This window comes from Phascolarctos cinereus, unplaced genomic scaffold, assembly GCF_003287225.1.
Source record: "Phascolarctos cinereus isolate Bilbo 61053 unplaced genomic scaffold, phaCin_HiC Scaffold_3;HRSCAF=262, whole genome shotgun sequence".
Taxonomy (NCBI): Eukaryota; Metazoa; Chordata; class Mammalia; order Diprotodontia; family Phascolarctidae; genus Phascolarctos; species Phascolarctos cinereus.
The window spans coordinates 204,745,723-204,771,183 of record NW_027555736.1 but is presented as its reverse complement, the minus strand read 5'-3'; the positions used below and the strand labels follow the sequence as shown (position 1 = coordinate 204,771,183).

General features: G+C 38.0%; 1 protein-coding gene across 3 annotated transcripts in view; it reads left to right on the top strand.

The window, feature by feature from the left end:
• The window catches only part of ITPK1 (inositol-tetrakisphosphate 1-kinase), a 301,192-nt gene that overhangs the window by 66,115 nt on the left and 209,616 nt on the right, over nt 1–25,461 (top strand). For all 3 annotated transcript variants that reach the window (XM_021000285.2, XM_021000286.2, XM_021000284.2), the window contains exon 3: nt 10,456–10,480. In XM_021000285.2, the coding sequence (XP_020855944.1) occupies nt 10,456–10,480 (25 nt within the window). The remainder of the gene's footprint in view (nt 1–10,455; nt 10,481–25,461) is intronic.

Genomic DNA, 25,461 nt, shown 5'->3' with positions numbered 1-25,461 from the left:
TTCTGTTTTCTCTGATGTTCCTGTCCCATTATTTGGTCAAGAACTCTTCCTTATTCTTAGCTGTGAAAGGTATTTCTGTCCTTGCTCCTCCAATTTGTTTATAATATGACTTTATATCTAAGGTCACGTGCCCATTTGAAGCTTATGATGGTATATGATATGATTGGTGGAAACCTTATTTCTGTTAGACAGCTTTCTGTTTTTCTTGAGGTCAGGGAGGTTAGAGCAGGATAGGAATATTGGAAAATCATCAGATGGTAATTAACAATATCATGGTAAAGACAGATAACTGTGAAAGACTTAGCAACTCTGATCAGCAAAATGATCAACCACAGTTCCATGATGAAATTTCTTTCCATTTCCAGAAAGAAAGAAAGATGATAGATTCAGAGTGCAGATTGAAGCATATTTTGGGTTTTTTTTGTACATGGTTAATTTGGGGATTTGTTTTGCTTGACACTCTACATATTTGTAACAGGTTTTATTTTCTTTGCCTTCTAAATGAGTGAGGGAGGAATGGTAGAGGGAAAACATGGAACAATCACTGCTCTTAAGGACTTTATGTTATTCTGGGGGAGCACACGTGCACATAAATGAATATAGTGTAAGAAAAACTGAAGAGGGTCAAAGGAGAACAATAACAAGGGGTGACCAAAGGAGACTTCCCTGTGGGGGTGGCACTGGGGAGACCTTCGGGAGGCAGTGAACTTCAGACCCCCATGGGGGATAGCAGGTAGGAATTAATAAAGAAGGAGGGAAAACAGAATATTCAGTTCAAGGAATGGCCCATAGCCCAGGGTGGCTGGAGCATAGAGTGCAGGGAGAAGAATTGTGTGATGTACGTGGGAGCCAGATTGTGAGGAAACGCTGCAGGTTTTTGTTGAATAGTGATTCTTTGCTCTAGGAATTGAGAGCGTTTGGAGTTATCAGAAACTGTGCTGCTGATTGATAGGTCTTGTACAACTAATTTGTTTCTCTGATCAACTTAAAAAAATTTTTTTAAACCATTATCAGATGGCCTTGTTGATTATTACTTTGTAGTATAATTTGAGATCTGATGCTGCTAGGCCTTTCTGCTTTCTTCATTATTGACCTTTTATTCCTCCAGATTAATTTTGTTATAATCTTTTTTTAGCTTCTATAAAGTAACTCCTTGTCAGGTTTTTGAAGGGAACTGTTTTGCCATTATTTGTATCCTCTGGACTTAGCACAGTGCCTGGCTTAGTTGCATAAATGCTTAAGTAGTTGCTTAAATGTTTGTTAGCTTGGCTTGATTGGTGTGGTACTGAATCTGTAAAATAATTTCAATCGTATTGCCATTTTACTCATATTGACATAGCTGAACTATGAATAATTTTTATCTCTCCAGTTATTTGTCTATCTTTATTTCTATGAAGTGTTTTGTAATTGTAGTTATACAGTTCCTTTGTGTTAGTATCTGAATTCCCAGATATTTTAAATATTCTGTAATTATTTTGAATGGAATTTTGTTTTCTGTATGTGAACATCGTCAAACACTGGAGGGCCTTCCAAAAATAAAATCAGTGGACCTACTTGCTTTATTACTGATCTTATTGGAAAGGCCTCTAGTGTTTTGTAATATTAATTATTATTTTCATTCCCTATCCTATAGTATTGTTCTTTCTAAAACGTCAAGGACTGTAGAAATGTGAGCTATTCTTACCTTAGTTGTAGTTTACTTTAAAGTCTAGTACATTTCTAAATAGCATTGAAATAGCCTGTCTGCTACCAATACTTTTAGGAGCATGAAACTTTCCCTAGTTCTCTGCTCCTTTCTATACAAAAGTTATTACTTAGATATATTCTTGTTGATAAAAATGTATTATTACTGGTATTTAAAATCTGATGGTTACCAAAGCTTTGTACAAATTACTGAGCGAATGCTTGGTTTACCACTGTAGTAATTGTTAATTTTCCAGCACTAAGTAGTTTTTAGCCTTTGGGTGCAGGTGCAGGCTTTCTTCTTGTCTTCCATTGGTACAAAGCTGCATTTCAAGTCTGTGTTTCATCTACCGTGAAATTCTCCAGTATGAAGCCTGGATTGGGTTCCCTCGGCAGCTGTCGTTGTTCTGAGAAATCCCTACCCTCCTCTTCTAGCTATAAGAAGAAAGTTTCTTGGCTGTCTAAATAATAACCAGGCTGCTTAAAAATAGCTGTGTGTCTTCTATGCTGAACCCTCCTTGTCAGGATTGCCCCAGAAGAAACTCCCTGTTATTCCAACCTGCTCTTTTTGAAGACTTGGCTGTTTTTCCTCTTGTTGGAATGGCTCAGCTGTCACTGGTGCTGTTCCCTTCTCTTTTGGTCCTGGGGAGAGGCCTTAGTTTGTTGGCTTATGTAAGTTATCCTTGAATACTTTGAAGACTCTGTGATTTCATTGTACTGACTAATTCTTCCACGGAGGCAGATTGTAACATCTCCATGCCTTCATTGGTTTTTATAAATTTCTTTGGCCAAAAGTATTCAGGTCCAGGTGATGAATCTCACTTAGCTAAGGTTAATGTTCTAATGACAGTTTGCTGTGGTACCATTACATTAATATACTATATTTTGCTTAGCCAATTGATGGACGCTACCAGTTCTTCCGGTTTTTTGCTCCTCAAAAAAGTGCTGTTATAATTCGCTACTTTATGTATAGAATTTTTCCATCCTTGGGATGTATGCCCAGTAATAGAATCGATGGATTAAATAGTATGTACGGTTTAGTGACTTTTTTGTTAACACAATAACTGGACTTATTTTCAGCTCCCATTAGTGTGCCTGTTTTGCTGTGATGGCTCCTTCAACTTTACCTTTTTCGTCTTTTGTCATTTTAGCCTGAGCATGAGGTGAAATCTGCAGGTTGTTTTAATTTTTATTTCTCTTACTAGTGATTTGGATCATTTCATATGGTTATTGATAGCTTGCAATTCTTCCCCCCCCAACTGATAATATACCTTTTGAAAAATTAATGAACATAAAAGAATTTATTAAGGGCTGACGAAGTGCTGGATACTATATTTAAATGCTGGGGATAACAAAATCAAAGGAGGATCAGTTCCTATTCTTAGAAACTTATAACACTTAAAAAAAGGGGCCCAACAAATATAAGGGAACGGTGACTGGGGAGAGGAATTTTGGTCTGAGAAGTCAAAGGGGATGTTGGGTGCAGCCATAAGGCAGTCATCCAATACATTCTTTGTAACAATGGCATCTACCTCCCATGGTTGTTGTGGTGATCAGATGAGATATTTGTAATGTGCTTAGTAAGGGCCAAATAGGTAGCTGCTATTTTTATTATTCTTATTGCATCTCTCTCCTCCTTTCCCCACCTTTATGATTCCCAATCCGTTGTTCATTTTACTCTGTTACTACAGTGCCTCTCCCTTGGTTTCTCAAAATGTTACGGTGAAATCCAGAATTTTTTTATACTTTGTACTTTTCTTAGTGTATTCATATTCCTTATTGTGATCCTTTGATCACAATGGCCCTATAGTAGGTAGGTTAGGTGTTATATATATGTTTTCCTTAGACAAACACTCTGACCATTTAATTCCTCAATCTACTCACTTTCCATGATGTATTCCTTCACCTCACATCATCCCCAGACAAAATGCCTTTGCCTTTCTCCATAGATGTACCATCTCTGTGTTCACAGACTCTGAAATTCTCTTGTCTGATAACAGCCTGTTGCCTTTCCACCTCTCCCTCTGTCTTCTAATACTAAAATCTCCATGTTGGAGAATTCTGAAATCCTCTTATCCTACCATAATCTATTGGTTTTCCATCCCTCCCTCTGCCTTCTCTTTACCAAACCCTCCTTGTGACCTCTAATCCTTTAATCCTTCAGTTCTCTCCCAGGCCATCTCCCCTGTACTAACTATTCTCTCTTCTCCTCTTTACTCTTTCATGACTCCTTGGCGAACACGGTCAATTCTATTCTTCTCTTCAGTCCCTGGCTTTATCATATCGCATTTGTGCCCTGTCCACCTCAGTCTTGGATGACTCCCACCTTTTGACACCTCTACACCTCCACACCTGCACCGCCTACTGCTGAAAGTAGTAACCCCTTATAGTCTGGCTTCCAACTTCATCATTTTTAGTAGTTGCTTAATAAGGATTTATCCATGACTGACTGACTTAAAAGCTCACACTCTATTCACTGAGCCACTTAGTACAGTGCCTGGCACATGGTAGGCACTTAATCACTATTTATTGACTGACTAATTTATAGTTATAATCTTCTTCTGTATCAGTCCCTTCTTCCGTAGTTGAATTTCATCTGGGGCTTCCATTTTCAGGGCAGACCAAGGCTAGCCAAGCTTTATTCCTTCCCAACTATTGAACTGTGGATTTTACCACTCTGCCCCTTCCTTTTTTATGATTATTCCCCTCCCTCTTTCATGTGTTCTCTTTCCCCTTTAGAATGTAAATTCCTTGGGGACAGTGGTTAGCTGAGTGTCTGCTACATAGTAAGCACTCAGCTCTTGGTTGCCTTGCCTTGCTTTCCAGCTTTTGTTGGACCAATTCCCAGCTCTGCCAACAGTGTACTTAAAGTACCTGTTTTCCCACAGTCCCTCCGATATTTGTCATTTTTCCTTTTTGTAAACTTTTCCAATTTGGTGAGCATGAGGTAGTTTTTTCAGAGTTGTTTTAATTTGCATTTCTTTCATTGTTAGTGACTAAGAGAATTTTTTCATGTGGCTATCGATAGTGTGGATTTGCCTATTTATGTCATTTGATCATTTTTCACTTGGGGATAACTTGCTGTGTTCTAAGATCCTCTTAAATTCTTCAAGTCTGTGAGCCTGTAATTCTTTACCAGACAGCTTCTGAGGAATCTTATTTGTAGATTACTTTAATTAGCACTGGCTTTAGTAAGGTGTGTGTGACTTACTTATGGCACCTTTGGTCTCAGAACAACCCAGAGGGCTGTAGTGATGAAAGGTTGGTGATTTATGTAATAGGTGTGTTCCTCAAGAATTCATTGTAAATAAAAAAATTTTGTAATGGATTGAAAACTCGTATTTTCCAGGGAAACTGAACTATATGAAGGAATTCTAAAGTATGAGACCTTTTAAAAAGAGGATTTCTACTCCTAGGTAGTCTGTTTTATAAATTTGTATTTTTATCTCTTAATTTCAGGGAGAGGTATTGTCCTGTAGTGAAAAGAGAGAGCCAGTCTCTGTGTTGAGAAGAGCTGAGTTCAATCCCACTTCTGATACATACTGTAACCTTGTGATTTGGGCAAGTCACCTGGCCTGCAGTTTGCATAAAACACTAACTGTTCTGCATTGATTGAAAGAATTTACTCACCTGTAGCACCCTACATCAATGAAAGTATATGTCTGGACAGAGTAAAAATTAACATTATATAATCTTAAAGATTTTTTAGGTGGTTCCTTAAATACCTCCAAATCTAGGAATCTTTCCACCATACATGCTAGGGAAGTCGACATGGAATATGGAAGAATGTATTGCAAAGGGGAATGGTAAGCACTGGCATAATGAATATTTCTTTCATTTGGCGCATCATTTATATCTCCACTCGTGATTTGCATCTCTGCCTGGATGTCCGTTTGGTTTCTCAAGCTCAGGACATTGAAACTAAACTTTTTTTTTTCTCTTTAAAGTTGATCTTCCATCTGTTATCATTGATTAGTTCAGTGATATCATTGTTCATACAAATTCTGATGTTCAGACTGTTAGATTTGGTATTGATTCTTTCTTCTCCATCCTCTCCTATACCACATAAGGAGTAAGTGTTTATTTAACCAAAATAGACCAACTTTTGTCTATTCCAGCTTCTTACCAGCTTTGGAGATCCTCCCTTTTTTGCCACCATCCATATTAGCACCTACTTCCATTAATGAAATAGCCTCCTAACAGGTTTTCCAGACTTTTCTGTCTTCCTTCTCTAATCCAATCTTCATACCACTTCTAGGCTAATCTTTTTATATAGAAAAAAACAAACATATCTCCATTGACAAAGAGTAAAGTTTAAGTCCCCTTGCCTGGTATTCAAGGGCCTTCTACGATTTAGCACCACTCTATATTTTAAAATTTTATTTTATTTTGAACTTAAGCACCAAATAGAATAATTTCCATATAGAATGTCAAACAGAAAATAAAATTGTACATGAAACTGTGAATCTCTACTATATACAGCTTGCCTTTTCTTTTAAATATGCAGTAAATTCAACATATAACTTTGAAAGCTGTCCTACTTACTGATGTTTCCTTCTGACCTTACTTCAGTCCTCTCATGTGCATTTAAAAAAAAAGCTTCAATGACGCTTTCTTTTTTCAGTAGTGCATAAATGTCCCATTTTTTCCACAGCTCCTCCAACAGTTGTTTTTCCTTTTTGGGGGTCATCTTTGCTACCCTGATGGGTGTGAGACAGAATCTCAGAGTTGCCTTAATTTTAATTTGGCAAATTATTTGTGATATGTAGTATTTTTATATGGTTATTTATAGCTTGAATGTCTTTACAAAATTGCCTGCTCTATCTATTGGGAAATGGCTTTTGTTCTTAGGAATTTTAATTTTATCTTGGATATGAGACCTTCATCAGAGAAACCTGCTGTAAAGTTATTTTTCGAGTTAATCTTTTCTCATAACTTTAACTGCATTAGCTTTGTACAAAAACTTTTAAATTTTACATATTAAAAATTATCCACTTTATCCTGTTAGCTTCTTTGATCTTTCTCTGTTTATAGTTAATGAAAATTATTTCTTTCCATGTTCCTCTAATTTATGACATAACTTTTTATATTTGTTATGTATTCCTTTGCTGCCTTATCTTTCCGTCCTCATTTCATATTATCCTCTTTGCTGTAGCTAAACTGGACTGGTTCTAACCTTGCATGTGCTCTTCCCTATACCCAGAGGGCTGTCCTTTCCACACATCCCTATCTTCTACTTATCTATCCTTTGGAGTCAGTCTACCTGTTAGGCATTGTTTTAGATGTGGGAGATAATGAAGACATTCAGGTTTGAATGTTGGTAAGTCCAGTAATTTCAGCAATGTAATGTGGGATTGGGGCTCAGGAGAGAGACTAGGGTTGAATATCTAGATGTGTGGGAGTTATTTGCATAGAAATAATTTCTGGCTTGGTCCTCTTAATTTGTTTATATGTTACCATTTATATCACGTATCCATTTGGAGTTTTATCTTGGTGTGTGTTATGAGATACTGGCCTGTAACCTGATTGCTTCCAGACTTCTTTCTACTTTTCCTAGACGTTTTTCAAATAATTAGCTCTTATTGAGGTTTTTGATTTGATCAAATACCATAGTCTGCTGTGTTTGTTTCTGTGAATTATATACCTAATTAGGAAATAATATTTTGTAATTATAGTTTAAGATCTGGTATGACTAGCTTCCTTCTCACTTTTTTCCTGTCATTTCCTATGTGATTTTTGCCTTTTGTTCTTTCAGAAGAATTTTGGTAGTTGGGAATGGCATTGAATAAATAAGTTAATTTAGATAGCATTGTCACTTTTATTATCTTGGCTTAGCCTATCCAAGAGTAATTAATATTTCACCACTTATTTAGAAATCTTTGTTTCTGAGAAAAAAAAAAGATATGTAGTTGGATCTGTATAGCTCCTGGTTGAATCTTTTTAGTTTCTGAGGTTATTTTGGATGGATTTTTTATTTCTAGTTCTTCTGGCTGGATTTTGTTGGTAACTAAAGCAATGATGATGATTTATGTGGATTAATTTTTTAAACTGCAACTTTGCTGAAGTTATCTTTTTCAATTAATTTTTAGTTGACTCTTGAAATTTCTTGAGGTACACTATCATATCATCTACAAAACCCAGTAATTTTGTTTCTTTTTTGCCTATGCTTATTCCCTCAGTTTCTTTTTCTTTTTGTTATAGCTAGTATTTCCAGCAGTGAATCTCCCTCTGATGTTAGTAGCATTTCCCTTTAGCTCTTTCATTACTCTGTTTTGCACCTCTCATACAATTTATATTTCTAGATATATATGCATGTGTCTTATCCCTTACAGGACTAATTCAAATTAGTGAAATTCAGACAATTATTAAGCCCCTACCAAATGTGCAAATAAAAAATTGAAATGTAACAGTCCGTTCCCTCAAGGAGCTTATGTTGTACTGAGGGAATACAATAGGTACATAATTCAGTAATTACAAGATAACTTGAGGAGAGATCTCTAATACCTTAAGCTCCTTGAGGTGTGTGTCTTAGCTAAACTTATACGGTCCCCATCTTCCAGCACAGTGTTCTGTAGGCGTTTGGGAAATATTTAATGGTCAGGCCCCTTCAGGCTCTGCTTTTCTTCTTTGAATGTTGTGTTCCGTGTGACCAGAGAGTGTTTTGTCTGCTGTATTTGTATCCCCAGTGCTTAGTGCCGTGCGTGGCGTGCAGTAGGCACTCACTGAATGCTTTTTGATTCCCTCTGATTTTGTCCCTCTTTGCACGGCTTTGGCTGATGATTCGTTGGTCCCAGTGAGCTTGCTGTCTAATGAGACTAGAGCGTTGCATTGTTGGATGGCTCTTATTGTCAGAAAGTGCTTTTCCTCACGATGAGCCAAATTCTGCCAGCCTCTAACCTCTAGACATTATTTCTTGTATAAAGGAGATTGAGGACATGATGGAAATGTACTTGGTGACAAGCCTTGAAAGTGTTTAGATCTGTAGTGGTAGAGCGACTCACGCTAGAAAAGGTATATAGGCCTTTCCAGATTCCAGCATTGGCTTGACAGGAATGAAGGAGTTTGTAGGTGTTTGTGGCTTGTATTGGGTCTCAAAAGAGGCATAAAAACTGTGAAAGCAATTGTCATCCTGCTGTGTACAGAAACCCCCTGCAGGGAGTGGGGTTGGCCCCTTAGAGCATCAGTTAACACTTTCATGTCAGCATCGGTGTTGAATGCATGGTCAGGTTGCCTTATGTCACTAGTAAACTTCACAGCAACCCCAAGGCTTCACCAGTCGCGGGATGTTTTCAAGAAAGGATTTCATTCCTTTACATGCCTTTGACTCTAGTTAACTTTGTTTGGTCAAAACATTGTGGCAGTATGCCCCCGGGTAAAGAGTTTGACTTGTTTTGAAGGTGGTTGGCTTTACTCTCTTTAGGATGGTGGTACGTTGAACAGTTTATACATGCTAGGTACTCATCTAGAAGTTTTAACGCTTTATCCCTGCTCATGAAGAACTATTTAGGGAACAGGAAATTACATGAGTCACTGTGTGGCTATGTTATAAGGTGCTTATTTGTGTGGTATGGTTATAGAACAGGAGTTTTAGACTGCCACCCTTTTTGGGGGCATCATGGGCTCCTTGCGTCAGTCTGGTGAAGTCTGTGGATACCTCAGAATAATTTTAAAAAATTCAGAAATTGAAGGAAATTCTAAATTTCAGTTAGAATTGAGTGAAAGTATCGTTGTTGTTGTTCTCCCCTCCTCCATCACAACATCACAGTTCAGGGATTCCTTATCATGGACTCAGGGTTATGAGCCCTTGCCATCAGAAATTCTGAAAGCTAGAGTAGGTATTGAAGGATCTGGAGGATTTGGATAGGCAGATGGGGAAGAGCATTCCACGTGAGAGGTTAACAACTTAAGTAGAAGCAAAGGTAAAAATGAATGGGATTTTACTATAAGTGATGCTCCTATCGCCCCACCGCCCCGCCTTAGCCTGAGTAGTTGCTATTATCTAGCGCATACATGAGGCTTGAGGAAAAGTATAAATCATTTAACAGTCCAAGTTTATCTTCTGTTTTTCTTTAAAACCAGCACGGTCAGTGGGTGAAGTGAATGGGCACAGGGAACAGAGTTGAACTTTCTGTCCCAGCATTTCTTCCAAGTAATGGCCTGGATAAATATGAAAGAGGCATCTTCTAGTGCAGTGAGTTGTGTTTATAGTTAACAAAAATATGGGCTCACCTCAAATTCTCTCCATTTAGTCCAGCTTTCTTAAAACACGTGATAGCATAATCTGTTGCCACACAAGAGCATATTCTCTTGCTAAAATGGATATTGTTTCCCAGATATGGGTTGGACTAGATGATTGTTGGGGTTCCTTCTGATTCTTCAAGGAGTGATACCAAAAGGGTGGTTGTTTTTGTTTGAAATACTGTGGTACCCGCTTTGCTTTTTAAGCCCTGGATGACCTTGTCCAAGTTAATTTACCACTTTGAGCCTCCCCTTTGATTATCCCTAAAATGGAGATGATGCTACTTGGGGCTACCTACCTCACAGTTACTATGAAGCACCATTTCAGAGCAGTAAAATGGTGCATGAATTTTTTTTTTTGGGGGGGGGTTGGTGCCTTGGACCTCCTTGCTATCTGTTTAGCCTCAGTGGAAACTGCTTTCCTCTGTTTGTTTGATGCCCTTTGGTTCAGTGGTGGGAAGATTTTCATGCGCCCTGTAACATCTTGTATGCATCCTTGTAATAAAGTAACATCTCTTTTTTCTTTCTTTACAGGAAAAGGGGCATAGAAGTTGTGCAGGTGAGTAAAGATTGTACTATGATTGATCTCTATTATAAAATCAGCCTCCTAGGTCTAACCTCTTTCCCCTTTATCCTGGGAAATGATTAGACTGTCTTTTGGGGGGTCACCTCCCTATTCCTCTTTTTCTCCCAAAGTATACTCCCCCCACCCCAATTCCTGTCAGCCTCTTAACCTTGGCACTGATTTTGAAGAGGCAAGTAAGGTGGCCTTTATGGGCATGGGAAAGAACTGCAGCATCCTTTTGGTTAAGAAGTTATTCCAAGGTTTTGACTTCTTTGCCTTCAGTGTTCTGGAAAGGTTTCTGATCTTGTCCTTTTGGGGAGAAGGGAGAAGGGTTTGGTATATCAGTTTGTAAAGGAAGAGATGCCTAGATTGAATTTAGGTGACTGAGTAGGAGGTAAGGGATAGAGCGAGGTCATGCATCTCTTTGGACTGTGATATTCTGGTTTTGGAGTGACATGATCTATCATATTTATTTGAGGCTATTTCTTTAATTTTCATCATTAAGGAGCTGTCAGATATCTGATTAGCTAAAGAATTTCTTGATACTGTGGATAGAGAGGACCACATGTTTGACATATCAGTAGGTGGCCTGTTTGCTTGAGAGTGAACCTGGTTTAGTAATGATCTTGGTCTGAAGAAATTTAGGGTGGTGGTTCCTAAATTCAGTTTTGGAAGATAAACAGTCATTTATTTCTAAGGCAAGGAAGGGATGGGATAAACTGGAGAAACAGCGATGTCCAATTCAAACCCAAAGAGAAACTTTAATAAATAGAATAGTGGTCAGAGACCAAATGATTTCTTGTACATGCATTACAAATGACTTTATTCTGGTATATTATTTTGAAATTCTTTTTTCTCTTGCTGTTAAAACCATAGAACATACTCTTATGGTCTGGAGTATTTATAGTGAAGTCAAAGGGAGAGCAGAGAAAGGAAAGGATGCTTAGGAAGTGGTGGCTGCAGAAACAATGGGATTATTTAGAGTTCAGGTGTGGCAAATCTCTGCTCTCCAGGATCTGATTTACCCCAGGGAAGAGAAAGGCCCAGGAGGCTTAGTGCTTCTGGATGTGATCCAGAAATCTAGGAAAAGTGGTACAAGCTACGAGCCTTGGGATCAAATTAGAGTCATCTGGATGTGTCCAGGAGAAGGAATGGTTTCCTTAGGAGCCTGAGGGCTAGTGAAGTCTAAGGCACATGCCTAGAATGCTCTTCCTCCTCATTTCTGCCCACTTCCCTGCTTTAATTTTATGGCCATCTGTCTTTTAACATTTTTTTCTTGTTATACGTGTAACTTATTTGTATGTATTTGTTTGTATGTTATCTCCTCCATTATTTTTTACACTCCTTGAGAGCAGGGACTATCTTTTGCCTCTTTCTGTAACCTTGGAGCTTAGCACAGTGACTGATACATAGTAGTTGCTTAATAAATGTTTATGGATTCATCAGTAATTTTATATTTATTTACTATTATTTTTTCATCCATTTGACTTGTATATTCCTTACAGAGCTACCACCAACCATAGTGGGGGGAGGAAGGAGGATGTGTCGGTAGCAGCCAGTCTTTGTGCCATCTTGGCAAGACTCTAGATCAGAACCTTTGTTTTAGTGGGGTCCCAGAAATACTTAGATAGCACATAAAAATTTAAGTAACTAGAGGTAAGAATAGTTGAAGTTCCTAAAACAGTGGATTGAGTTCCATCATGGTGGCCCTAAACAAGGCAGTCTTGGTTTGTCTACACCCTTTCAATGCTGACTTTCACATAGTGTCTGTCAGTGACACGTCATAGAACATGATTTATAATAAGTCTTTTTTTTAGGCGGTTGGGGTTAAGTGACTTGCCCCAGGGTCACAGTGCTAGTAAGTGTCAAGTGTTTGGTCTGAGGCCGGATTTGAACTCCAGTCCTCCTGACTGCAGGGCTGGCGCTCTATCCACTGCACCACCTAGCTGCCCCTTATAGTAAGTAAGGTAGGTTAGGGACAGTTTGTATAGGGCTCTAAGTGCCAAACAAAGGATGATTTGGCCTTGAATTGGTGGAAGACGTTTACCTTGAAAAAGAGATATTATTTCATTGTGGTGACCAGCTGATACAGTGCAGTTTCCAGGAGAAAGTTCTGTTGTGAGCTGCCTCAAAAGAGGTCCATTCCTAATCTCATCAATTAGCAAGCCACTTGAAAGAGAAGAATACACAGACCCACATTTCCTCATTCCTGTTTATATAACATCTGAAACTGTAACACCTCCTTCTGGAGGTGCCCTAGGTTGGTATCTCCTTTAGCCTCCCTCTTTTTATATTCCACATCCAAGTTCCTGTTTACACAACATCTTAAACCATAGTGGCAACTCACCAGCTTCAGGTTGTTCTTTCCCCTCCCTCCCCCATTGTAAATATGGTAAGGCTTGAACCATCTGATGATAGTACACAGAAACTAGCAATTGAATGGAGTTTTTCAGGTTGTCTTCATAGGATCCTAGATGGAGAGCTGGAAGGCCCCTGAGAAGCTCCATCCCAGAAGAGAAGGTTTGCTGTTGCTTTTCCTTGGTCAGGCCTGGGAGCAGAAAGGCTTCCAATTGTGCCCTTAACTATAACAACAGAAATAAAAGCAGTGAGGAGACTTTTACTATGTTGGGAGTCTTTTTAAAAACATATACATGTGACTGTCTGTGGTGGAAATAAAAACTCAGTGAGTAAAAAAGAAACACAGAATGTAAATCAGCCAAATAAAGATGCTGATTGTGTTTTTTGGTGGCCTGAGCTCAGTGAATTACTTTTAACAGTAAATCCTATGAATGTATGTTGGTATATGAGTGAGTGTTTGTATATGTGTGGGGGGGTGTTGGGGGATGCAGGGGTGTTTGCCTTGAGGCACACTATTAATCTTTATTATTCAGGGCCTGGAAATCTAGTGCATAGATTATTCAGGCCCTCATTTTTATTTTTCTTATTCCCCCCCCGCCGCCTTTTTTGACTATCTCTGTAATTTTATTGGTTTATTTTGATTTATCAACAATCACTTCCCTATGCTTTTGAGTTTAAAAATTTTCTCCCCCTCCTTCCCCACCACCTTCCCCAAGACGGCACACAATCTCATATAGGCTATACATTTACATTCCTATTAAACATATTTTCACATTAGTGAAGTTGTAAGTAAAAATTAAAACCAATAGGAGGAACCATCAGAAAGATGAAACAAAACTCAACAGGAGAACTTCCACAGTTCTTTCTTTGGATGTGGACAGCATTTTCCATCCCGAGGCCTCTGGAGATGTCTTAGATCCTTGTAATGCTGAGAAGCGTTCAGTTTAACAATGTTAGTCATCATGTAACATGGCTGTTATTGTGTACAGAGTCCTCTTGGTTCTGCTCGCTTCACTCAGCATCAGATCATATAAATCTTTCCAGGTTTTTCTGAAGTCAGCCTGTTCATCATTTCTTATAGCACAATAGTATTCCATTACATTCCTATACCACAACTTGCTCAGCCATTCCCCAACGGATGGGCATCCTCTCAATTTCCAATTCTTTGCCACCACAAAAAGAGCTGCTATGAATATTTTTGTACATGTAGGTCCTTTTCCCATTTGTATGATCTCTTTGGGATATAGCCCTAGAAATGCTATTGCTGGATCAAAGGGTATGCACATTTTTGTAGCCCTTTGGGCATAGTTCCAAATTGTTCTCCAAAATGGCTGGATCATTTCACAACTCCACCAACAATGCATTAGTGTTCCAATTTTCCCACATCTTCTCCAACATTTATCATTTTCCTTTTGTCATGTTGGCCAATCTGATAGGTGTGATGTGGTACCTCAGAGTTGTTTTGATTTGCATTTCTCTAATCAACAGTGATTTAGAGCATTTTTTCGTATGACTATAGATGGCTTTAATTTCTTCATCTGAGAACTGTCTGTTCATATCCTTTGACCATTTATCAATTGGGGAATGGCTTGTGTTCTTATAAATTTGTCTTAATTCTCTATATATTTTAGAAATGAGGCCTTTATCAGAGAGACTGGTTGTAAAAATTCTTTCCCAATTTTTTACCTTCCTTCTAATCTTAGTTGCATTGGCTTTGTGCAAAAACTTTTCAATTTAATGTAATCAAAATGATCCATTTTGCTTTTCATAATGTTCTCTATCTCCTGTTTGGTATGAATTCTTCTGTTCTCCATAGATCTGAGAGGTAAACTATTCCTTGTTCTCCCACTTTGCTTATAGTATCAGCCTTTATATCTAAGTTATGAACCCATTTTGACTTTATTTTGGTATGTGGTGTGAGATTTGGGTCTATGCCTAGTTTCTGCCATACTCTTTTCCACTTTTCCCAGCAGTCCAATTATTTCCTAAATAATTGGAAAAATGTCAGTTGCTCATGGGTAGGCCAAGCTAATATAATAAAAATGACAATCCTACCTAAGCTAATTTACTTATTCAGTGCCATACCAAACTACCTAAAAATTATTTTATAGAGTTTGAAAAAATAATAACAAGATTCATTTGGAAGAACAAAAGATCCAGAATATCAAAGGAATTAATGAAAAGAAATGCAACGGAAGGTGGCCTAACAATTCCAGATCTTAAATTGTGTTATAAAGCAGCAATCATCAAAACTGCTTGGTACTGGCTAAGAAATAGAGTGTTGCATCAGTGGAATAGGTTAAATATGCAAGACACAGTAGTTAATGACTATAGTAATCTGTTATTTGATAAACCCAAAGACCCCAGCTTCTGGGATAAGAATCCACCCAGATAGGATAGTTTGGAAAAGAGGTATTATTTCCTCATGATAAGCATCAGATTTACTGCAGTTTCCAGGAACATATTCTGTTGTGAGCTGCCTTGAAGAAAGTCCACTCATATTCTTGTCACTAAAGAGTCATCTCGAAAGAGAAAATACAAACTCACATACCTGCATTCCTGTTTACACAACATCTGAAACCGTAACACTGAGACTTCAGGAGGTTCTCAGTGTTGATATTCCCTTCAACTCTTCTTTGTTGTGAATATATTGAGGCTTGATACCCAGGCGGCAACCTTGAGCCTGGCAGCTGATGGTAGTTCTCCAAAGTGAACCCGTTGCATTGTAGATCTAAGAGCCGGAAGGTCTGAGATCTCAGAGGTCACTTTACAAATAGGGAAACTAACGGTCTTTCTCGACGTTACAACCCTTTATTCCAATTCTGATTAATTACTGGGATGTAGAAGTGACTTTGGGCTAAGTCTGTACAGAGAGAGGGTAAACTTTGATCTGGTCCTACCAAAAGTTTTTTTTCCAAGTATGGTAGCTCAATTATGTGTCTTTTGTCAAAGGACCCACTGAGCTAAGTTCAGGAGCCTTTAGAAGGTTGATGACCAGGTAAAAATTACTTCCTATGGTGTGATGAGAATTTGTGCAAGGAATATAGCTTCTTGAACCTCAATTTTTGCATTTGTTTATTGGGGATAATAATTTATTCTAGTTGCCATATAGGACTGTTTTGAGGAAAACAGGTTTATCTTAGAATAACTTGTAGAATCCAGTATGATACTTTTCTACAATAATCTATTCCATTGCTATGACTTAACGGGGATGTTCCAGAAGAGTTAGGCTGGCCAATAACCATAAAAACAGTTGACCTTTTATGTCCTCTTAGAGCGATTAGGTTACCTATCCCACATATAAGCAACTTGTGGCTTAAGGCAACATTCAAGGGCACCAAGGGAAGGAAACAACCTAGAGTGGTCACTGGACATCTTTGGACCATCACAGGAAGAGGAAGTGGGGTCTTTTGAAGAGACTGTGCATCTTGGTATTGGTGCTTCTGGCTAAACTCTCTTGTCTGACCCTCATGGAAGACATTTGAGGTTTGGACTTAGAACATGTTCCTCACTTTAAGGCCACTCCATATTCTAAATAATATCACTCTGGTTATAGTCTTTCCTTCTCATCCATATGGCAGACAACTGTGGTTTGGTCTTATTTAGCTAAGGGCAATTTACTTCTTGAGCAACCTAGAAACCACTCAGGCCAGGGTTTTTAAAAGAGACAGGTGTTATTAGTTTCCCATCTCTAATAATAAGGAGGTACCAACAAGTGAAGGTACATGGGAGATGATGAAAGATTCCTGGCAGATTCCAGAAAAGAGAATGGTTGGTTGTCAGGAATGAGAGAGAGGGATTTGGCTGTAACAGAGAGAGAATATCACATGGAAGAGTAGGCTAGGAAAAAACTAGAGATTTTTCTGGATTCTCTCTCACTTTCTGTCTCTTCCCCTCCCCCACCCCTCTCCCTTCCTTTCTCTTTTCCTCTCCTTCTCCTCTTTTTTCTCTCCCCTCTGCCTTCTCCTCCTTCCTCTCTCCCTCCTGCTATTTTTCTCCTCCTCTTCCCTATCCTGTTTCCTTTTCATTGTCTATTTCCTTCCCATTCTTTCTCTTTCATATCTTCCCCCCCTCCCCCGCCATCCTTGTTTTCTACCTTCTGCCCCCGCTAAAGCATTCAACAATATACTTGCCATCCCACATAGACAAATTAGATATTAGGAACTAGAAGAGTTTAACAGTGTTCAGGTTTCAACACTTGACTGGAATGCACCATGGAAAGAGCACCTGGGTCCGACCTCTGCCGCTTACTTTGTCTGTAACCTTGGGCACAAATCATTTAACCTCTCTTTGCCTCAGTTTCTGTACCTGTTAAAGGGGGATGATAATAGCATCTCCTTTACAGTTTTATCGTAAAGATCAAATAAAGTATGTGCTATGTGCTATGGAAACTTTGCTATATAAATGTCAGCCATTGGAAATGTGCGACAAATTATTATTAAGCATTGCTCAGTCAGTCCCCAAGTATTTATTAAGTGTCAGCTATGGTGTTAAACAATCCTTGTTCTCAAAGAGCTTATATTTGATCTACAAAGACATATAGATAGTAATATACAAAATAAACAAGGTTATTGAAGAGGGAGAGCAGATGGCGATTGGGAAGAATCAAGAAAAGCCTCATGTAGAAAGTGGCATTGAGCTGAGATTGGAGGAAAAGTCCAGATTCTGAGAGGTGGAGATGCGGAAGGGGAACACATAGGCGACAGCTTATGAGAAGACAGCCTTTTGTTTCTGTTTTCTCAACTGAGATAGGACTGATGAACCTGGATTTGAGCTATCTAGTGCCCATGATTTACTGTAGTTTTTACACCCCTAGAGTTTGTTGAACCTGGACAGCAAGGCAATTAAAATCTTAAAGAATTTACAGATTTGTTTTGGGCTCCTCCTCTAGAGAGAGAATGTTGGCAAACAGCTTAAACACTTTAGTACTTAGAGGCAGTGTGGAGAAGAGGAAAGAGCCGCATAGTTTGGAATGAGGGGGCCTGGGTTGCTTCCTGGCTTGATGCTTATTATCTACATGACCTTGGACAAGTCACCTTCCCTCTGTGTAGCTTAGGTTCCTTGTTTTGAAATGAAGGATTGGACTAGGAGATCTCCAAGTCCCCAACCAGCTTAAAATCCTTTAATCCTTTGAATGTTGTGACTGGTTGCTTTTAGAACTCCTTGTTCTTTTCCAAGCCTGCTAAGCCTTAGCCCTTGGTTTGGCAGGGACAACCCTGAGACATGAAATCTTTATTTGAATTCAGTTGGTATTATGGTATGGCTTTTTAATTTTTAAATATCTCTGTGTACAAGAAAAGCAAGGATGGTTCAGACACCATTATGCTGCCTATTGACCTAATTAGCCTTTAGCACCTGATTTCTGGATAGGCAGATTTATTGCTCCATTCCCAACTGGAGAAGGGTGGAGAAGGGGATGAACTTAGTTTACTCCCAAAGAGCCCAAACTGAAATAGCTCGTATAGGACTTGATCAGCTTTAGGCTTAATCCCTTGAACATTTTTTTCTCCTCACTTTTCACTATAGTAATAATAATAATAATATTAATTTTTGTTGTTCTGTCATTTCAGTTGTGTCTGATTCTTTGTGATTCCATTTGGGGTTTTCTTGGTAAAGATCTTGGAGAGGTTTGCCATTTCCTTCTCCAGCTCATTTTACAGATGAGGAAAGTGAGACAAATGGGGTTAAGTGACCAGCCCAGGGTCCAGAGTTAGTAAGTATCTGAGGCCAGATTTGAGCTCAGGGAGATATGAGTCTTCCTGACTTCAAGCCTGGTACTCTATCCACTTTGCCACCTAGCTGCCAGTAATAATATTAACTCTATATTATAGAGTCTCTGTAGAGCTTTAAGATTACAAAGCATTTTGCTTCTAGGTGGGTCAGTGGATAGAGCACTGCAGTAGGAGTTTTAAGAATTCTGAGTTTAAACGTGGCCACAGACTGGTACTAACTAGGTAGGTAGTTCTGGGCAAGCCACTTAACCTTTGTTTGTCTCAGTTTTCTTACCCACAAAGTGCTAATATTAGCATCTGTCTGACATGGTTGATGTGAGGATTAAAATGAGATAATAAGCTTTGTGTAAATGCCTTTATTGTATTAATGATTATTGTTATCCCTCTGAAGTGGTTAATGCAAGCATTATGCCTACTTTATTGTAATTATTTTAAAGATTGCTTTTTTATATCACTGTCTTATATACCTAGCATCTCTGGATCAGTGGATATGTATTTAATGTCTAAATCGTTACCCAGAATTGTGGGATATTATTTTGCAAACTAGTAAACTGAAGCTAAGAAATCTTCGGTGACTTGCTTATAGTCACACAGCAGAATTGGGATTTTAACCTGGGCTTCATGATTTCCAGTTTGACACTTTTTTTGTGGTACAAAGCTACTTGTTGCCCATTGGTAAAGTGTTATCTCTTGATCTGTGAGGGAGAGACCTGGAGAAGAACCTCACTCTTAAATACCCTGTCAATTATCAATTACATCAGTATGTCATATAAACATTGCTCCACATACAGGAGTGGATTCAGATTTGAGGGGTTAAGGCTATCAAGTGACTGCTTTTTTTTGCATGGTAGCTCTTAGATTATTTCCTTTAGTGAAAAAAAAATTGATGGGTAAGATGAAAAGCAATTATAAAAATATGTCCAGTTCTAGTGTCTTGTTTAGTTGCCTGCTCTGTTTTATATTGGGGGGTGGGGAGAGGGTGAGAAATCTGTGCAGAAGTGGTGGTGCAACTTATTTATTTACTAATTTTTAATTTTAAAAATCTTACATTTAATGTGACCAGGCAGAAGAAGAGTACATTTTACAGGTGGAGTAAAGGCTGGCATCAATCACTGCAGTTCCCATTTTTCAAATTCCATAGGAATGTAAGAACTTTAGGGCTTCATCTTTTGAATGGCCTGTAGTTTACCCAAACAATTCTCCTGGCCAGAAGCAGGGCAGGGAAGTGAGTTACTGGATCAGGGGACAGTATTTTCCACTTTTTGTTGCCAGGGAACTGTTGTGTTCTTCAAATTTTCAGAGTTGTTTTTTTTTAAATTGCATGAACTGTTACTGGAATGAGCTAGGAATAGCAAAGTATCACACAGAAAAGGACTGAGAGATTGAAAAAAACCATGAATCTTAAATGTACTAATGTCCTACAGAAGGAAAAAAAAGGTATATGAAATGTTTTTAAAGAATGGTGCTTAACATATTTAAAAGCTTGACTCTCTAGTATTTGAGAAAATGGGACTCTAGTCACTTCTTGATTGCCTACGTGTGGGTTAGCTACTCTGTCAATTATCTGTGACCAATTTTTAATCCCAGGCTGGCTTCTCTGCTGTCCCTCAGAGGGCTACTTACTGCCTTGCTCAGTCCCCACCCATTCTTTGTGAATGCTTACGCATTGGATGAGGCCCTCAAACCAACAGTTATGATAATTAAGTCCCTGCTAAAATCTTGCCTTCTATAGGAGGTCTTCCTCTACCCCTCTTAATTCCAGTGCTTTCTTTGCTGTAGTCATTTCCTATTTATTCTGTATAAATATGGTTTGCTTTTATGTATTTGTTTGCACATTGTCTCCCCCATTGGATTGTAAGCACAAGGGCAGGGACTTTGGCCTCTTTTTCTATCCCAAGCGCTTAGCACCGTGGTGCTTAATAAATGTTTACTGATTAATTAAGTGAATAGATTTAATATGAACCTATAAGATATAGGATTTATATGCATGTATATAAGATATATAATATAAATAATGTGTACGTATGTGTATGTATGTGTGTATCTCTCTCTATTTCTGTCTTGTTTGCATGTAGTTGTTTGCATGTTGTCTCTCCTATCAGATTGTAAGCTTATTGAAGGCAGAGACTATCTTTTGCCTCTTTGTATCCCCAGTACTTAGCATAGGACCTGGCACATAGTAGGTGCTTAATAAATGTTACTGATTAGTTGAGTGAATATATTTAATGCGAACATATAAGATATAGGATTTATATGCATGTGTAGAAGATGTATAATACAAATAACGTGTATGTGTGTATTTATATATAGATCTGTCTTGTTTGTATGTAGTTGTTTGTACGTAGGACCTGGCACATAGTAGGTGATTAATAGATGTTTATTAATTAATTGATGGTAAACGTCCATGTAATAACTCCCGTGTAGAAATCTCAACCTTTTGTTTGGCATTTGAAGCCTTCAGCGTCTAATGCCATGCTACATTTTTAGCATAATTTCAGATTACTTTTCCTCCATATATTTTACAGACTAGATAAACTAAATGACTTTCTGCCCTCCCTACATTGTCTTCAATTTTTTAAATGATTTAAAAAAATTAATTTATTTTGATTTATTAACAATCACTTCCACAAGCTTTTTCTCCCTCTCCTTCCCCAGTTCCCTCCCCAAGACAGTACGTAATCTAATATAGGCTATACATATACATTCCTATTAAACATATTTTCACATTAGTGATGTTGTAAATAAGAATTAGAACTAATAGGAGGAACCACCAGAAAGAGGAACAAAACCCAACAGAAGAAAAAAAAAATTACAAATAGTATGCTTCGATCTCTTTACCTCTTAGTGTACGCTATCCAATTTATCAAAACTTGGTATGAAGTGTGTCTCTCCTTTAGCACTGGCTATCGCGCTATATAACGTGCTGTGCACTCAGCTTTCCTTTGCCAGAACTGATAGAAGCAATTTCTAGTTTGCTGGTTCAGAGTGGATTAGAAGGGACATTAGAGTTGGAAGGGACTTGGAACCTAGAACACAGAATGTTAGAGCAGAAATAGACCATCTCAGTATTGGAAAGGACTTGAGAGGTCATGTAGCACTTTTTGGTAGATGAAAAAACTGAGTTTTAGAGATCACCATGGTTTGGCCAAGGTCAGCAAGTATAAGTGGCAGTCAGGACTCAGTATTCTTGAATTGAAGCCCAGTGTGTTTTCTGCCAAGCTGTGCTTCTGAGTTCTGAGGCACCTCTTCCTCTGGCCTTTGAGTAGCTAGGTCAACTTGAGCAATTCCCTTTACTTGTTTTTGGGCCCTACTTCCTCTAACAAAAATGAAACTTTGGGTAGAGTGGTTGGAGCTAATTGCACTCTGAGGTGTTATACAGCAGCCTTGTAGGCACACAGCCAGAATATCACTAGCCTTCCCTTCTTTTCACAGCCTTTCCTCAGTACGCAGCCCCTGCCAGTGGAAAGGGGGAAGTGAGTAAATTACCCTGGTGACATCTACCTTTGGTCTCTCTCACTGAGTGACAGGAGTTATTATTTGTAAATTATTTGTAATTTGTAAAATTTGTAATTATTTGTAAAGCTCTAATCATGGAAAAGAAAAGAAAAATGAGGAAAGGAAGGAATATGGGAAATGGAGAGATTTTTAAAAATTACATTTAATAAATTATGTAAAAATGACAGATTAAGTTACTACTACCAGTTACTTTCTGAACAATTTTATAGATTACAATTTTGTTTTTTTATTTAGCATAGTTGGTAGATTGTTGGGAGAGTAGGGATGACACCACGGGAAAGGAAAAAGCAGTAGAGTTTTTCACCCTAAAGTAGGATCAAAAGAGAAAAAAAAGAAAAATAACAGTAAAAACAACAACAGCAAAAACACCTAAAAATGAGTCCTGTTTCCTCCAGGGCCATTGTAGTAGAAAATATTGTCTCCAGTTTGGTTTCAGACTCAGTAAATAATTTGTTTGATCTTCAAAATTTAAAGAACTTAGTCCATCTATTTGGATATGCATCTGTGTAACGAGAAATTTTTGTACTTTATGACAACCTTTTAGATAGCATCAGGTGAAGTAAAGTATCTTACCTTTTGTGGTTGCTTCCTTTTGTCCCCCTTGAGGTTCTAAACCACACTTCTTGTCCCTTTCCTTGAACGAATTTGTATAGCTGTAGGACAGTGAATGTTACTTGCATGGCTTTGATTGATTTTAGGACTTTTTTTGGGGTTAGGTAGTAAGAAGAAATGTGAATTAGTTTGCATTTTCTTAAAATTCACAATGTTCCCATTCAGTTCATAATGTTTGGGACTTTTCCAAGTTTCTGAAGCTCACACACACACGCACGCACACACACACACACACACACACACACACACACACACGAGTTATTTAAAATACTAGATTTAGGGTTGGAAGGAACTTTACAGAGAGTATTTTGTCCAGTCTCCTCATCTTGCTCATTTAGGAAACTGAGGCCCAGAAACTCTGTAACTTGACCAAACTCTTCGAAGTGAATGGCAAAGTAACAGAGCAGGGATGAGAAGAACCTGGGGTTTTCTGACTCCAAATGGAATAATTACTCTTTGTACTAGACTATGTTTCCTCTCCCTAAGTAGGACTTACCTGTTCATTTGAAACCAGATTTAAAATTCAGAAATTGCATTTTACCTTTTTAAGGCAGCAATCTGCCATCCATTATCCAACAATTCCTTTTTTGCTGGTGGAAATGAAGCCAGACTAAAATTCTTGGCCCATTTTCTCTTGGCAAGAGTTTGTGTCATTTAGAAGTTTGGAGAGGATGGTAGCCATACAGCATGGCCAGCTCATCTTTAGGTACCAAGGACAACCTTTCATATTCTAGCTGTTGCTTTAGCTTTATGTGCTTCCCTCCCACAAATGTAGTTAATTGATGATTTCAGGTTTTTTGCCTTTTTTCTAGGAAAATAAAATTTAGTTGTTTGCCCTTGTTTTATATCTGTAAAGTTCACAGAAATTAATCAGTTTTTATTAATTATGGAGCAGTTTGACTCTGGTAACCTTGACGAATTTTGCCAGTCATAAGTAGGAAGGCTTTATCTCTACATAGTGTAAAGAAAAAAAAAGTTAGGAAAAGCATAAGAAAAAACGAGAGATGGAATACTGAAATTGTCCTCTATATTTTTTACATGTAGCAGATCCTTACTTTGTCAGTGGTTAAGCCCAAATTGTGGGCTTAAGTTCTTTCAATTCTATGTAGATAGTACTTTGTCTTTTTTTTCTTTTGTTCTTAGCTTTAAAAATAATTGTATTGATCTTTTGTTTTTACATTGCTTGTTTCCTCTGTATCTCTCTCCACCTCCCAAAGAGTCATCCCTTGTAACAATTAATTTAAAAAAAATCAAATCAACCAATATAGTGTAAAATATGACATTCAGTGTTACACATGTGGGACATGTCCCAGCCCTCCAATACATTGTCATTTGGATCTTTATTTAGTGCCAACAAAATGGGGAGCATGATTGGGCATAATAAATTACACACACACACACACACACACACACACACCCCTTTTATTTATATTTATATGTATATATAAATATACCTTTTCCAATGTAATCACTATTTTTCAAATGCGAGTGTGACTAAAGACAATCATTTGTAAGCATTCATGAATTTATAGTTGCTTTTTTGTCATATTTTCTCATCCTTGGATATTAATAATATAGTTGCTATCTTGTTGGGGGAGGGTGACTGAATTTTTTTTTAGCATTTAGATGAGATCTTCCTTCTCAAAAAGTCTGAGAACCGTTGTTTTATATGATAAAAAGAAAGTTTCTTCGTCAGTAAAATGGGGCAGGGGCAGGTTTGAAGTTGGTTACAGGATCTCCATTGCCTCTTAAAGTCTTTAATTTCTGTGTTCTGTGGACCCTTCTAGCTCTGACATTTTTTGATTCTCCAGTTCCCTCTGAAGTTTAATAGCTTCAGTCCAATTCAGATGTGGTTCTGTGTCATGCTGAGAATTTGTTGTTTTTTTAAAAGTCTTTTAAGAACTGTTATTCTAGAGCTTTTTTCTCTTGGTTTTACTTGGTTTTCCCACAGTATTCCTTAACAAAATGATGATCCTTGCCTTCTTGGTGAGTTTTCTGACTTTTAAGAGGTGAGAAGTAGATTATGCCTGTTATGTCATAAGTCAGGTTAATTTTGGTACCTCAGTCCTTTTCACAATAGATGTATTTTCCAGTATGACTTTCGATCCAAGTATTTTTCTTTTTAAACTTTTATATAGTGACAGTTAGAGGCATACCCTATAAGGATAAACCAGTCTCTGAGATTCCCAATTTTTTTAACTGTGTCCCGGGAACTTGGCAGTGGACACCAGGACCAGTCATCACTGCTACAGAAACAAACTATGGGATTTTGTATGCCCATGGAGAGTAAGTAGGCAGAGCTGATGTATTTAGGTTCTGGTGTGAGAATGTGTGTTTATGTACTGAGGTTTGCTGAGGGTATAGTCTCTCTGCAGTACAGAATTCTGGAGTTATAAAAGCTTAAAAAATAATTTTTAGACTCATAAAGCTATAGCATATATTATTACAGCTGTTAGGGGTTTTTGAGATCATTTAGTCTTAACCCCTTATTTTAAAGTTAGTTAAACTGAGCCCCAGAGAAGTGTGGCCACATAGCTGATAAATAGCAGAACCAGGACTAGAATTCAACTCTTTGGATTCAGAGCTTGACTTTTTCCCCCCCTTCTGACTACTACAGTGATTTCTTCTGTGCTCTCAAATACCTGTGTAAAATAATTGTAAGACACTTTCAGTGATCTCCAAGATGTAGATATAACTACTAATAACTCTAAGGTATCTGGTGTTAGCAGCAGAGGTGATTGCTGTGGGGTTAAAATG